Source organism: Linepithema humile, chromosome 3 (assembly GCF_040581485.1).
Source record: "Linepithema humile isolate Giens D197 chromosome 3, Lhum_UNIL_v1.0, whole genome shotgun sequence".
NCBI classification, from domain to species: Eukaryota; Metazoa; Arthropoda; class Insecta; order Hymenoptera; family Formicidae; genus Linepithema; species Linepithema humile.
The window spans coordinates 16,254,968-16,270,145 of NC_090130.1; the positions used below are offsets into that span (position 1 = coordinate 16,254,968).

Genomic DNA, 15,178 nt, shown 5'->3' on the forward strand with positions numbered 1-15,178 from the left:
CAGAGTACTCGAAAGTGTTAATTGGAAGAAAAAAACGTCGAATGAATAATCGCTACACTTGAATAATTACCGTTTTTATTATTTTTTTTTGGTTTTCTGAAATTTTAAGTATGATTCAATTAAATTTGATAATTTTGCCACGCGCCATTGGAAAACTTACATTTTTCTGTAAATTTTAAGATTTTTTCAAAAATTTTTAGATCAAATAGAAAATGGGCAGCATGGGTGTAAAGTTGAGAAGGAATGCCCCATATATATGTAATTGAGAAGTCGCAGTTATCATTAACGCTACTAGACGGCGCATCAGGTAGCACCGTCGCTAGCAGCACACGCGGCCATTAATATGCAGATCACTCTGTACTCTACCCACACCGAAGAAATACATAGTTTAAGTATCACTACGGTCTACAGTCATTATCAGCCTCCAATAACCGACAAGAATACAACAAAATGTTCTACAATAAAGTGAAAATTATCGAACTATTTCTCTTATATTGCATGTCAGCAAAATCATGTTATACGTCAATCAAAAACTTAAATCCTACGTGGAGACAAATCCCTCAAGAACAAGCAGGTTTTCTTAAAGATAAAAGAACCCGTGAGCAAATCCTTAACATATAACAATTAATGAAAAAGAACCGGTAGTTTAACGTCCTTATGCTGCTATGCTTTATTGATTATCAGAAAGCCTTTGACTGCGTCAACTGGAACTACTTATGGAATGTCATGACGGAAATGAGTACCGGAGCATCTTATCCATTTGATAGCAAATTTACACAAACAATTATGCCACAGTCAGGGTCGGTGATATGGCATTGGAGAAATTTCATATTTATAAAAAGGTGTTTATCAGGGATAGATACTATATCACCTACTATTGAGTTGTATCATAAGTCTGTAGCGCTTTTTTACCGAAGACAATGCTGTCGGTGGGATTGGAAAGGTGTCATTCACTTCGAGTTACTTCCAAAAAATCAAACTATCACGGCCGAGCTTTATTTGCAACAACTGCGACGTCTGGCCAATGCAATTCAAAAAAATCGTCCAAACCGCCAAATGATGTCATTTTGCAACATGACAATGCTCGGCCGCACACAGCTAATTTTACGAAAGCAGTCATCTAGGAGCTTGGCTGGGAGGTTCTGCCGCATCCGGCCCACTCACCGCCCCGTCGGATTACCACCTTTTCCGTTCCCTCTCCAACAGTATGCGTGGCATTATCTTTAAAAACGACGAAGAAATGCAAAATTGGCTTGCCGATTTTTTTGTCTCCAAACCAGCTCACTTTTATCACAATGGGACCGAAAAACTGGTTGAATGTTGGGAAGAGGTCGTAAATAGTGGAGGAGAATATATTATAGATTGATTTATTTATGTTTATGTTGAAAATAAATTATTTTAAAAAGTTAAAAAATAGCGCTACGGACTTATGATACAACCCAATATACTACCATTCTATTCAACATCTATGGCGAGTATATTATGCGACATGCATTAAAGAATTAGGAAGATAGTGTTACGATAAACGGTAGGAAAATTACCAAGTACGATACGTGGATGACATTTCTCATTGCTTCATCAGAGGCAGAAATAAAATGTCTACTTGACAGGGTCGAACACCCAAATTCAATCTCCAATTGAATTTGAGAAGAAACAAAAGCAAGACAAAACTCATGGTAATTGAAAGAGTCGATACCGAGTTGATGACGAGAACCAACACTCTCGACGAACTGAAGGCGATTAAAGAGTTCGTTTACCTCGATTCATTGATTATTGACTTGGACGGCAGTGAGGCGGAAATCAGACGCAGAATTGGGATCACAAAGAGCGTTATGACCAGATTAAAGAAAATATAGAACGACCATAGCATCACTCACACTACAAAAGTGAAATTAGTTTGCACACTGATCTTTTCGATTTTCATGTATGGTGTATAATAAAATCGTGCACATTTAGAGCAAACGAAAGGCAAAAGATCAATGTCTTCAAAATGTGGAGACGAATACTCAAGTATCATGGGCTACCTTCTGGACCAATGTTTTTATTCTGGAAGAACTTAATATCAAGGTATGGCGGTCAACAACGAATGCGAATATTTTGAGCAACGGATATTACAATATTTTGGGTACATTGCAAGGCGCAAACCCGACAACCTAAAGAAGTTAACTGGCAAAGTGGATGGTAAAAGAATGAGAGACAAATCATTCACAAGATGGACGGACCAAATACCGGAGGCAACTGGGGCAATATTCCACAACGCCATGCACACTGCGGGGACAGAGCTCAGTGGAGTGTTATGGTGGCATGCTAAATACACGAAAGTCGCGATCTTCAGTTATGAGGAAGAGGAGGCATTACTATCTGAAAGAAGTACGAGGTACTCAAGTAGAGAAGTACTCATCTTCGACATACATATATTTGCTTTTTTTAATGCAACCATTATGTTACTCTTATCAGCTTTTGCAAACAAATATCTGGATAATTTTTTACAAATTTTTTTGTGCATAAAAACCATTTTAAAATCAAATTTTCAGTCATTTAGCAGAAGCGAATTTTTGTAAAAATTTTTTAAAATAGAAATGGTCCTGTTTCTAATTTTTTGTCTAGATCGATTCATGACATTTATCTACATTAGTTTCGATATATTTAAAAATTTCAATGTGTGTCTTATCTTTTTTATTATTTGAAATATGTACAGCAAATCGATCACCCAGTTGCAACAGTAATTTGACTTCATTTGAAATATAGGTGTCTGTGTAGTCTATGAACATTCTTTATGTAAATTTTTTATTGAATTGTATATATCAAAACTACCCAGAGATATTATATATTGACGCTGACAATAATCATTGTCATTTCACATATACATGTGTAAGATAATTGAAAGAGTATGCCCGATCCATAACAGAAACACGGTTAAAATTTTCGTCAAAATATGTCAAAATGTCACGTATGTTATTATAATATATTTACAAATATATTCAATTGGTCGTATGTTAGTAGAGAATTTTTCTCGCTTATCCTGTGGATAAGATAATTTCTTATCTATTTTAAACACAAATTTTTTTCAACGTCAATAATTGATGCATTCTTGTCGTATAAAAAATTCACTCTCTAATTGAGTTGATAGAGTAAAAGAAATTTCTTTACTTTACCGACTCAATTAAAGAGTAAATTTTTAATATTAAAAATGTTATTTAATGTCAAATATGTTTATATATACGCATCCTGTAATTTAAAATTCATAATTATGCAAATGTAATTATAGTTGACCGTATGTAGTTTGTTATTGTATTTTGAAAAAGCCTGATTTTGTTAAAAACAAATTTAAGATGCATCCTTTAGTAAATGTAATGTTTGACCTCAATTTAACGTCAAAAAAAGTTAGTTTGATAAAACCTTTCAACAAAACACAAGTATTTTCGCTAAAATGAAGTTAATGAAGTTAAAATATTGTTAACACATTTTAGTCCCAGCTTAAATTATTACATAAAAAATATATAAGTTCGTATTTCCTCTTAATATATAGGCTTTCTATTCCTTCTCTTTCCTTTTTTTCGCTTGTTGCTTTCTCCTTTTTCCTTTCTTCATCATTGCAAAAAGCTATTTGTCTGCTATCTGTCGAATTGTCAACATATCAACACCTCATATCATGTACTTGTAGTCTCATAGGTATGCTTAATCAAATTCCGTTTTCACATTAATCAATTAATTTGCGACAATTTGTATTATTTTTTATATTTGTATTATTTTAGGTTATTTATTTGACCTCAATTAAAATTAATAAATTGGACAATTGACACAATATAATATTTCCAAGATGGTTAGGTGAGCCTATTAATATGAGCCATTTTAGTATGCTTTTAAAATGCTTGTAAACAGTTTTTATACAAGATTTCGATTTCTAGTAAAACAACTTTTTGAATATTTGTCAGACACATACACTTAACTATGTTTGGTCTCAACGGAGCTCACGCATTTGTGTTTATAAACATTGTCGTCGACAAGATTTTGTACTAACTCCTAGTAGCTTATACTTTATTTACCTTTGTCGACAACAACTCAATCTCTATCATTCTATCGATATGGCTACATATAGCAATCGAGACATGATTCATATTGCCGAAGTATCCTTTTGATATTGGTAATGTTTGAAAATAAATGCGTGCAGAGATATCGTATAGTAAGTTCCATTGAGACAGAACATACCAGACATTGTTAATTAAACGCGAATATTAAAAGTTGTTTTTTTTTTAAACAAAGCCTTGTTTAAAAAATTTTTATTCTACATTTTCGACTTGTTTTTTTCATGTAAACTTATCCCCTTTCCGCTTATACTACTCTGTATATGTATACATATGCGTATCACCCGCGCGTGCCTATCTGTGTATATACAGGGCCTTCTAGAAGTCCGGAAACGCTAAAATATTTCGAAAACAATCAACTATAACGAAAAATATGTAAGAAGCAAAGTTGTAGGGTTTAAAAAATCTATCTAATGGTGATAAGAACTTAACTTTAAGTGGAGTCCCCAAGATCATATGAAGCTCAAGTTAAATTTTTTAAATGGAACTCTCATTTTTTATTGCATATTCTTGTATACTTTGTCCAAAGAAAAAAGGATCTGCGGTTTGAGCATAGGAGAAGTATAGCGGCCAAAGTGGGGAGAGCATTGGCATTGATAAGCTGCACGAGCAGTACAGTCATGTGGAGTGGGGGGGCTTTCTGCGTTTTGTGAGGGGAAACCTACGCGAAACGGACGAGTTTTCGATTCTATCCGATTCCTATCCGCGAATCCTTCTTTCATTGGACAGAATATAGCTTACTTCGAGAGTTTCCAAAACACTATATTAAAGTATTTTTTCGTTAAATACATTTTGAGTTATGAAGCTTGAAAGTAACAGTACCGCCGGCATTAGCATTATCCAAGATTATCACGTGGAGATTGCCTGATCGGATAAGGACCCCACGGTTTGTTACTTCCGTAGCATTTTTGGACTCCAAACCCTCTTTGCTGTGACTTCCTCCCCTCCCCCCTCCCCACCCCCACACAAGGTGTCAATTCGACCAGGAAATCTCCACGTGGTTCATTTTGGATAATGTTAATGCCGGCGGTACTGTTACCTTCAAGTCTCATAACTCTAAATGTACTAACAAAAAAAATACTATATTATAGTGTTTTGGAAAGTTTTCGAAATAAGCTACAAAAATATGTAATAAAAATGGATTTTATTTAAAAAATTCAACTTGACCTTTATATGATCTTGGGGACTCCGCCCAAAGTCAAACTCTTATCACTATTAAGTAGATTTTTTTAAGCTCTACAACTTTGCTTTTGACATATTTTTCGCTATAATTGATCGTTTTTGAGATATTTTAGCGTTTCCGAACTTTTAGAGGACCCTGTATGTTTCTACAGTTGAAGAAATGATCGACTGATTTGTAAATTTACTAATTGTAAGATTTATACACTTTTATCACAAAGTTAAAAAAAAAAGATTATTTCGTATTATAGCTAGGTATGAACTAATTATTAGTACTAATTTTTTATTTTGCGTTTCTGTAAAAATATTAATGCATTTGCAAAATCGAACAAAATTCAATAAAATTTTTGAAAATGATATATCCCTTTTTTTACATCAATTTCTCTCATCGTTCTATAAATATACAAAGGTATGTTTGAAAAGCAAATATTTTGTAAAATGTTTTTTATTTTATGTGAAAAAATCTTACGATAAAATTATAAAATATCTCTAAAAGAGTTCTAAACTTGAAAATATTTAATCATACCACTTTAAAAACATTTTGATATCAGTTACAAGAATATACAATAAAAATTGAGGGTTTTTATTTAAAAAACTTTAATTAAATTTATGACCGTCAGAATTCAATCCAAGATCAGAGCAATGCTTTTTTATCTTCTTTTAAGATTTGTATTTCGAGTTCAATGTAAATACGATTAGGATATTTTATATCTCGACTAAAAAACAAAAAAATTCAAATCTATTCAAAAAAATTTGTATAACCACATAAAACATGGAAAAGTAAAATTACGCAATTAATATAAAGAACGTTGCAATTTTTAATATTTTTTATTTAGATACTTGATTAATCAATTTTTATTTTATGCAGTTATGCAAATTTATTGATTATGTTTGTAAGGATAATTAAGAATTTATAATAAATGGCTCACAGAATACAAGATCATAGTCTTGAGTAACGGTTTGAAGAAAGCGGCTGTCAGAACTCCAGTCCAATTGCATCAATGGTTGTGTACCACGAATCTTGTTGCTCTTTTTATATGAAAATCCATCTCTGGATACTCTAAAGAGATATACGCTGCCGTTTTGAGAACCCATGGCTACAATCTCACCAGCTGGCCATGCAATATAAGAATAATAAAATTGTACTTTTGTAGCGATGTGCAACTTGTATAGCAAGTAATGTTATAAAAGTACAGTAGTGGTCAATGAAATGCAGTCAGCAGGATTCTTCGAAATAACCTGTGTTTGATAAGTACTGTAAGGGTGGGAAGAATTAAATGAGGTTTATTTGGGTATATATAGATAATTAACACGAGCTAGAAATTAGTTCAAGCTTATTTTCAAAAAGTGTAGTATTTATAAAAATGGTAAATCACCGAAAAATGGCCGAAAGTGAAAAATCGCAATTATCACAAAATATTAGTTATTATTTAAAAATATGGTAAATATTCACATAAGGTCAGCACCTTCAAAAGTCAATGACCTTGATATATGTTGTCAAGGACATATCCTCCAGTAACAATCAAAATGTTTTGCTGTCGCTCGTTGTTTATTAAAAAGTTATTAAAAGCATTTATTGAATACATCATCGTACACTTTTCACGCAAAGCGAGATTCCACATGGGTTTACAACTGAAAGTTAAAAACCTCGCGTGGAAAGTTGCAAACCCATGTAGAACCTCGCTTCGCGTAGAAAGTGTATGCTTGGAGGCAGTGTCTTTTCCCCTCCTTCCTTTGTGAGGATTCCACTACCAAAAAACTAGACACATAAGTTTGGCTTGAATCTCGCTTTGCGTGGAAAGTTGTAAACCCATGTGAAACCTGAGAAACAATGATGTATTCAATAAACTTTTTTTGTTAATAACTTTTTAATAAACAACGAGCGATGGTTAAAACTTTTTGATTGCTACTCGGGGATATGTCCTTGACAACATATGTCAAGGTCATTGACTTTTGAAGGTGCTGACCTTATGTGAATATTTACCAAAAATATTAATAATTGTTATAATTAATTATTTGTTCCTATAATTGTTATTGTTATACATGTGAAATACAAATTTATTAAGCAAGTATTGTTTCTATTGTATATTGCCCTATTTTTATAAATATGTAAAAATATATTAAAACAATTCAACTAAAATGTTCTAATCAAAATTATCGGTCGTTAATAATGCCCTTTAATATAAATTTTACGATTTTGTATAGTACTTTGCTTCAAAGTTTAAAGAAAACAATAATTTCGGTGAGTATATTTCATTGACCGCTACTGTAAGTAAAAATGTAAAAATTTTCTCTTCAAATTGTCTTAAAAAAATTCGCAATTTATTTGAGAAAACACAAAATAGAGGTCTGCTTTACATCAAATAATATAATATTTGCGCAATGAAAAATCTCATAAAAATATTAGAAAGCAGCTATTTTGTGAAAGACAAATGTTTCAACCTATATCCTATCAAATGTTTATCCTATCAGAGATAGCAAATTTTGTTATGCTCCCATGCAAATAAATTATATATATATAAATGAATACCACTCTTAATTTATAAAATTTCTACTTTTTTATAATAATAATACCCTTTGGCATTATATATATATTGTTGCGCCCAGGCTTTTTCGCCGCTGATGCTGCGTGCAGTCAGCTGAGGGACCGATCAATAATATCGATCGGCCGTTCAACAGCTCTGAAAGCTGTTTCTTAAATAGACGAAATATTGTAAATAGTTTCTATGGTAATATTGTTTAGCTGAGACGTCTCTATCACAATTTGTAAACAAACTGTGAGAAGTCAGATTTTCGTGAGCTGTCTGCTCGGACGGATGTTAATGACAGTTCCGATCTTTCTATTTGTTCTCGGTTACTTATTGTATTCATTCAAGTTATTGTTCTTATTAAAGTGTTACCTTTATTCTTATAAAAGTGTTCTTTTATTCTTTGAGTTCCGTTTGACGTGTTTGATACTTTGTTCCGTGGGTGCAACATTTTGGGGGCTCGTCCGGGATTCGGAACAATTATACTACGGTGAAGTGCAGTGCAAAAAGTGTTTTCAAGATGTCAACGGTTCACTCGCCGAGAAAAACGCGTTCCCAGACTCCGTCAACATCGACTGATTGTGAGTTAGAGACGCTGCGCGCAATTTTGCAGCAGCTCGAACAGCTTCGGGAGGAGCGGAGACAGGAGCGGGAGCAAGTTCAGACAGAATAGAGGAAGCGGGACGAGGCGCTAAGCAGATTAAAGCAGCAGATTAGCCAGATAAGTCGTTTCAATAATATTAAGTACTGTGAACGGCGATCAGGGCGAGAGTTCTACGATGGGGAATGTTTCGTGCGCGCCCGTAAATTCAGTTTCTGTAAATTTAGGCTATAAATTGAAACCGGATATGTATGACGAGACGGGATCGTTAAAAGAATTCATTTCTCAGTTTAATTTGATCGCGAGTGCACATAATTGGACAGAAAGTGCGAAAACTATTGCGTTAGCATCCTGTCTTAGGGGAAAAGCAAGAACGATGTTAGATTGTATATTGGAAATCATAAATTTAAGTTTTATTGAATTAAAATCAAAATTGTGGAGTTACGATTTGGTGAGGGTCATCTTTCGGGGACTTATTACACTCAATTTAAAACAGACGTCAAAAATTTGGCGAAGAAATATCAAATTTAGGCGCTGACATAGAAAGATTGTCAAGGTTAGCTTATTCTGAATGTTCGGCGGAAGTTCGGGAAAAGATAGTGTGCGCAATTCATTAATGCGCTGAATAATCAATTTGTAAAGTGGACTCTTCAGTTAGAGGGAGTCTCTTCATTGAAATTAGCAATAGAGAGAGCGAAAACCGTAAAAAAAATTAGTAAAAATAGTTTTTCGGAAATAAAAAGAAAGAAATTTGAAATATTTGAAAAAGATAAAAGAGAGAATAAAAATTATAATTTTTCTGATAAATTAAAATTAGAAAAAGGAAAATAAGAATTTTAATAAAAATAATTTTAGTAAAAATAAGAATAACTTTCAGAAAAACAATAAGGAATGTTGGCAATGCGGAAAGTCGGGACACTTCCGAGCAGAGTGTCCGGCTTTAATGAAAGAGAAGTCAACAAATTAGGTTTTGTCAAATTGTTCGGGGTAGATTCGACAAAGAGCAAGGAGGCTCCGAAAAAAAAATTTAGACCAACAATAAGTCAAATTCATAAAGAAAAGTTTTGCTTTAAAGGATTAATTAATGAAAGACCGTGTTTATTTAGAGTTGATAGAAATGCGTATGTTTCGATTCTAAGTAATAGAATGGTAGAAACATCGAAGATTTATGATAATTCAGGAAATGAAAGATTAGTTTATCCCACAGGAGAAGTTTTGATTTGTTTTCGGCCGCATGCAAAAGTGAAATTAGGGAAATGTTCATTGGACTTGTCTCTTTTAATCGCAGAAATTAGCGACGATTGTATTTTGGGAATAGATTTTTTGGCAGCAATAAATGCAGAAAAAAGTCTTCGGTCTGCATTAGGATTAACTGAGAAAGAGTTTGCTTGTGCACGATTAAATTTTTAGAAAAATAAAATTTCTTCTGTTTTAAGGGAGTTATTTGAACGGGATTCGGAAAATTAAGATTCTTCTCAAAAAGAAATGTATGCAAAAGTTTTGCGAGATTATCAGGATGTTTTCTTGAAAGAAGTTATCGCGGGAAATTGCGATTTAATAAAACATGAAATAGACGTAGGAAATTCGCATTCTATTAAACAGACACTTCGTCGGATCTCTCTTCATTTGAGAGCTGAGGTAGAGGAAATAATAAAGGAAATGGAGAAACAAGGTGTAATAGAAAGATCACAAAGTCCATGGTTATCTCCTGCAGTGATGGTAAGGAAGAAAGATGGATCACTTTGTTTCTGTGTTGATTTCTGAAAAATCAATACTGTGACAATAAAAGATTCTTATCCTCTACCACGAATAGACGATATGATTGATTAGCTTTCTGGAAATTCTTGGTTTTTTACTCTTGGCCTTAAGAGTGGATATTGACAAGTTAAAATTTGTCTTCAAGATAAAGAGAAAACAACATTCTCGTTAGGAAACGGTTTATGGCAATTCACTGTAATGCCTTTTAGGTTGTGCAATGCTCCGGCAACATTTGAACAATTGATGGAGCAAGTTTTGTGTGATTTAATATCAAAAATTTGTTTAGTATATTTGGATGATGTAATAATTTTTGGGAAAACTTTTGAGGAAATGTTGCAGCGGTTGGAAACTGTCTTTTTACGATTTAGATTTGCTCATCCTAAGCTTAATCCAAAGAAATGTTCTTTTTTTAGGAATTCTGTGAAATTTTTAGGACATGTTATCTCTAAAGAAGGAGTGACTACTGATCCAGAAAAAATAATTGCTGTAAAGGATTGGCCAGTTCCTCAAAACAAGAAGCAATTGCGTAGCTTTTTAGGATTTTGCTCATATTACAGGAAATTCGTGAAAGGATTTTCATTTCTTATTAAAATTTTATACACTTTGACAGAGAATCAAATAAAATTTGAATGGACATCTCAATGTCAGTTAGCATTTGAGAAACTTAAGCAAGCTTTAATTTCTTCTCCCATTTTATCTTTTCCTAAGGAGGAAGGAGAATTCATTTTGGACACAGATGCTTCCAATCATAGCATAGGTGCAGTATTATCGCAAAAACAAAATGGAAAAGAGAAAGTCATTGCTTATTTCAGTCGAGTTTTAACAAAGGCTAAAAGAAATTATTGTGTAACTCGTCGAGAACTATTAGCGATTGTCAATTCAATAAAGAATTTTCATCATTATTTATTTGGAAGGAAATTTCTTGTTTGAACTGATCATGTCTTCTTACGATGGTTAATGTCCTTTAAAGAATTGGAAGGACAATTGGCGCATTGGTTGGAAAGAGTCCAATATGACTTTGAAATTTTGTATCGAAAAGAAAAATCTCATGGCAATGCTGACGGACTTTCAAGACAACCTTGCTTAAAAAATCTTTGTAGTTATTGTGTAAAAGTAGAATCTAAAAAAAAAGAAAATAGAGAAAAAAAGTTTGCCGAATTATTTTAGAAGGAAATGAATTAATTTATAAATTGGAGGAGGGAGCAACTTGAAAATCCTATAGTTTCTTTATTCTTGAAAAGAGGCAGGTGTACGTCCTTCATGGCAAGAAGTGATTGAAAAAGGTTCTTCAGCTAAAGTTTATTGGAATAATTGGAATGCCTTAATTCTTCAAAAAGAAATTTTATTAAAAAATTGGGAGTCACCGACTTTGAAAAATCAAGTTCTTCAGATTATTGTTCCTCAAAAGAAGTTTGATTTAATTTTGAAGGAAGCTCACCATTCTTCTTCGGGTGGGCATTTTGGAGTGAATAAAACTTTAGCAAAAATTCGTCAGGGATTTTATTGGGTTTCATGCAAAAAAGACGTAAAGATTGGTGTCGTTCCTGCGAGATATGTATAACTAAGGTTGGTTTTTCAGGAAAGAGGAAATTTCCTTTGCAAATTTATAATGTGGGAAACCCTTTCGATAGAGTTCAAATGGATATTTTAGGTCCACTTCCAATGACCTATTCTGGAAAGAAATATTTGCTTGTGGTAACTGATTGTTTTTCATAATGGATAGAGGCGATTCCTTTGAAAAATATAAAAGCTGTAACGGTTGCTGAAACTTTTGTTGAACAGATTGTTTCTAGGCACGATGTTCCGTTGGAAGTACATACGGATCAAGGAAAATGTTTTGAGTCACGTCGCTTTCAAAAAATTTCAAACTTATTGGGAATAAGGACAACAAGAACGATCGCTTTACATTCTCAGTCAGATGGACAAGTGGAGAGACAACAACGGACAATTTTGAATTATTTAACCAAATTTATTTCTTCTAATCAAAAAGATTGGGATCGGTGGATTCTGATGTTTTTGTTGGCTTATCGTTCTTCGAAGCATGAAACAACAAAACTAACTCCTTCAGAAGTTTATTTTGCTCGAAATTTGCGAATTCTTTTAGATTTGTTACGTTCGATTTATGATCGAAAGGCTAGGAATGTAAATTTTTCTATGGGACAAAAAGTTTGGTTCTTCAATCCCCAACGAATCATGGGAAAAGCTCTGAAGTTGCAAAATCAATGGAAAGGTCCATATAAAATCGTTAAAAGAATAAGTGATATGGTTTATTGCATTCAAACATCATTCAAGCATAAGAGAAAAGTTGTTCATACGGATAGGTTGGTTTTATTTTATGAAAGGTAAAAAAAAATTTTTAAATGAAGTTGAAACATCCGTTAACCCGAAATAATAAAAGAAATGGAGAGATAATTTCTTAATGTGTTTAAAAATTAATTTTGTTTATTTGATTCTGCTTCTTTTATTTCTGTTTAATAGTTTCCTGAAAAAAAAGAGAAGGAGAAAGTTTGAAAGTTGTGGAAGGAAAGAAGTGGAGAAAGGATGTTTGAAAAAAAGAAGTGGAGAAAGGATGTTTTAAGAAAGGAAGGGAAGGAAATTTTGGAAAAAGGAATAAAGACGAAGATAGAAAGAAAAATGGAAAAGAGGAAAGGATTTTTAATTTTTCAAAGAAGACTACTTCGCTTACGGTTTTTGAGCCGTAGTTTTCCCGTGAGCCGGAGAGTGAATGCCGAGGCAGGGGGCTTGAGAAGTTCTTCTTAGGGCGATAGATCCACGGTGATTACTCTTCTCTTGTCCGAAAAATAAGAAATTAGAAAGTAACTAAAAAAAATTCGAGAAGAAAGTCGATTGAGTACTAAAAGACGGAGCTCGGTAACCTGCAGCGAAAGTAGCTCAGGGAAGAGCAAGAAACCATGTTATGAAGGTATCCTGAAATCGACGCTTGAAGAGGGTTTGACGACAGAATCTTACATGATCCTGAAAGGTGTTTGATTGAGTATTTCGATGCTCGGTAACCTGTAGCAGCAGCTCAGGGTAGAGCAGGAAGTCGTAATATCATCCTGGAGTCAACACTTGAAGACATGAAGACTACAGTCAGTCCGTTTAGCCAAAACAATTGTCGGGACGACAATTTTGAAAAGGAGCAGTGTTGCGCCCAGGCTTTTTCGCCGCCGATGCTGCGTGCAATCAGTTGAGGGATCAATCGATAATATCGATCGGCCGTTCACAGCTCTGAAAGCTGTTTCTTAAATAGACGATATATTGTAAATAGTTTCTATGGTAATATTGTTTAGCCGCTGAGACGTCTCTATCACAGTTTGTAAACAAACTGTGAGAAGTCAGATTCGTGAGCTGTCTGCTCGAGCGGACGTTAATGACAGCTTTCTATTTGTTCCCGGTTACTTATTGTATTTATTCAAGTTATTGTTCTTATTAAAATGTTACCTTTATTCTTATAAAAGTGTTCTTTTATTCTTTGAGTTCCATTTGACGTGTTTGATACTTCGTTCCGTGGGCGCAACAATATATATATATACAGGGTGTCCCGTAAAGACCGTAACAACGCTTACGGGTATATTTCTGAGATAATTCTGAGCAAAAAATCTTAATACCAAAATACTCAGGGTGTAATGGTTTTTGAATTAGAAGCATTTAAAGTTAGCGAATAAAATAGCCTGAAATTTGCGCGCTCAGGTGTGTACAACGTACAGTGATAAAAGCGAAATTGACTATCGCTCTCCTGTTGTCAGTATTAATATTTGGAAAATAAATTTGCCAATACATATTAACATAAATATTGTTTACGCAATTAAGATTTTGTTGAAAATATTATAAAGAAAAAAATATTATGATACACAAAACGCAAGCTGTCAAAAATTACATTTTTTTGACATTTCTTTTTATCTTACAGATATTTGTACAGAATATTGTGATATGTTACTCATTTATGGTAAAATGAAGAAAAAGTGCTACGTAATGTAGAAGAAAATCCTACAATGAGTATTCGTGAAATTAGTCGTCAAGTTGGAATGTCAAAAACAATGGTTCATAAAATATTAAAAGAAAATAAAATGCATGCGTTTCATTACTCAAAGGTACAACATTTATTACCTCAAAATTATGCGCCGAGTCTTTACATATTCAATATTATTTAATTATTTTTAACTGTTATTAAAATAAAATATTGTGAAACTATTTCAATTATTTAATAATTTTATTGTACAAATATCTGTAAGATAAAAAGAAATGTCAAAAAAATGTAATTTTTGACAGCTTGCGTTTTGTGTATCATAATATTTTTTTCTTTATAATATTTTCAACAAAATCTTAATTGCGTAAATAATATTTATGTTAATATGTATTAGCAAATTTATTTTCCAAATATTAATACTGACAACAGGAGAGCGATAGTCAATTTCGCTTTTATTACTGTACGTTGTACACACCTGAGCGCGCAAATTTCAGGCTATTTTATTCGCTAACTTTAAATGCTTCTAATTCAAAAACCATTACACCCTGAGTATTTTGGTATTAAGATTTTTTGCTCAGAATTATCTCAGAAATATACCCGTAAGCGTTGTTACGGTCTTTACGGGACACCCTGTATATATACAGGGTGGGCCATTTTAATCCATCCACGCAAATAACTCCGTAAGTAAGCCAAATACAGAAAAATGGTTCAGACAAAAGTTGTTCAGGACAATGGGGATCACCTATTTGTGTTAGTAACTTTGACCTTGAAGTCAATTTTTAAGGTCATTTGAAGGTCAGTTATTTTTTTTAAATGGAAACCCCTATTTTTGATTCCAAAATCTAATAGCTAGTGTCAAGAGCTTTTCAAAACACTATAATGAAGTTATTTTTCATTAAGTACTTTTCGAGTTATGAGGCTTGTAAATTACAGTATTTTGACATAAAATATAAAATATCTTGTAAAACATTCAATTTTCGGGAATCTTACCTTAATACTTTTATGCATAAAATAATGAGACGAATCAATTGGTATAAAGAAAACACATAGTTGCTTT

The 15,178-nt window shown here is 33.0% G+C and overlaps 1 protein-coding gene across 2 annotated transcripts in view; it reads right to left on the reverse strand.

Moving 5' to 3' along the window:
* Positions 1 to 15,178, reverse strand: part of DCX-EMAP (Doublecortin-domain-containing echinoderm-microtubule-associated protein) — a 587,536-nt gene that overhangs the window by 32,114 nt on the left and 540,244 nt on the right. For both annotated transcript variants that reach the window (XM_067352202.1, XM_067352203.1), the window contains one exon: positions 6,194 to 6,376. In XM_067352202.1, coding sequence (XP_067208303.1) covers positions 6,194 to 6,376 — 183 coding nt within the window. The remainder of the gene's footprint in view (positions 1 to 6,193; positions 6,377 to 15,178) is intronic.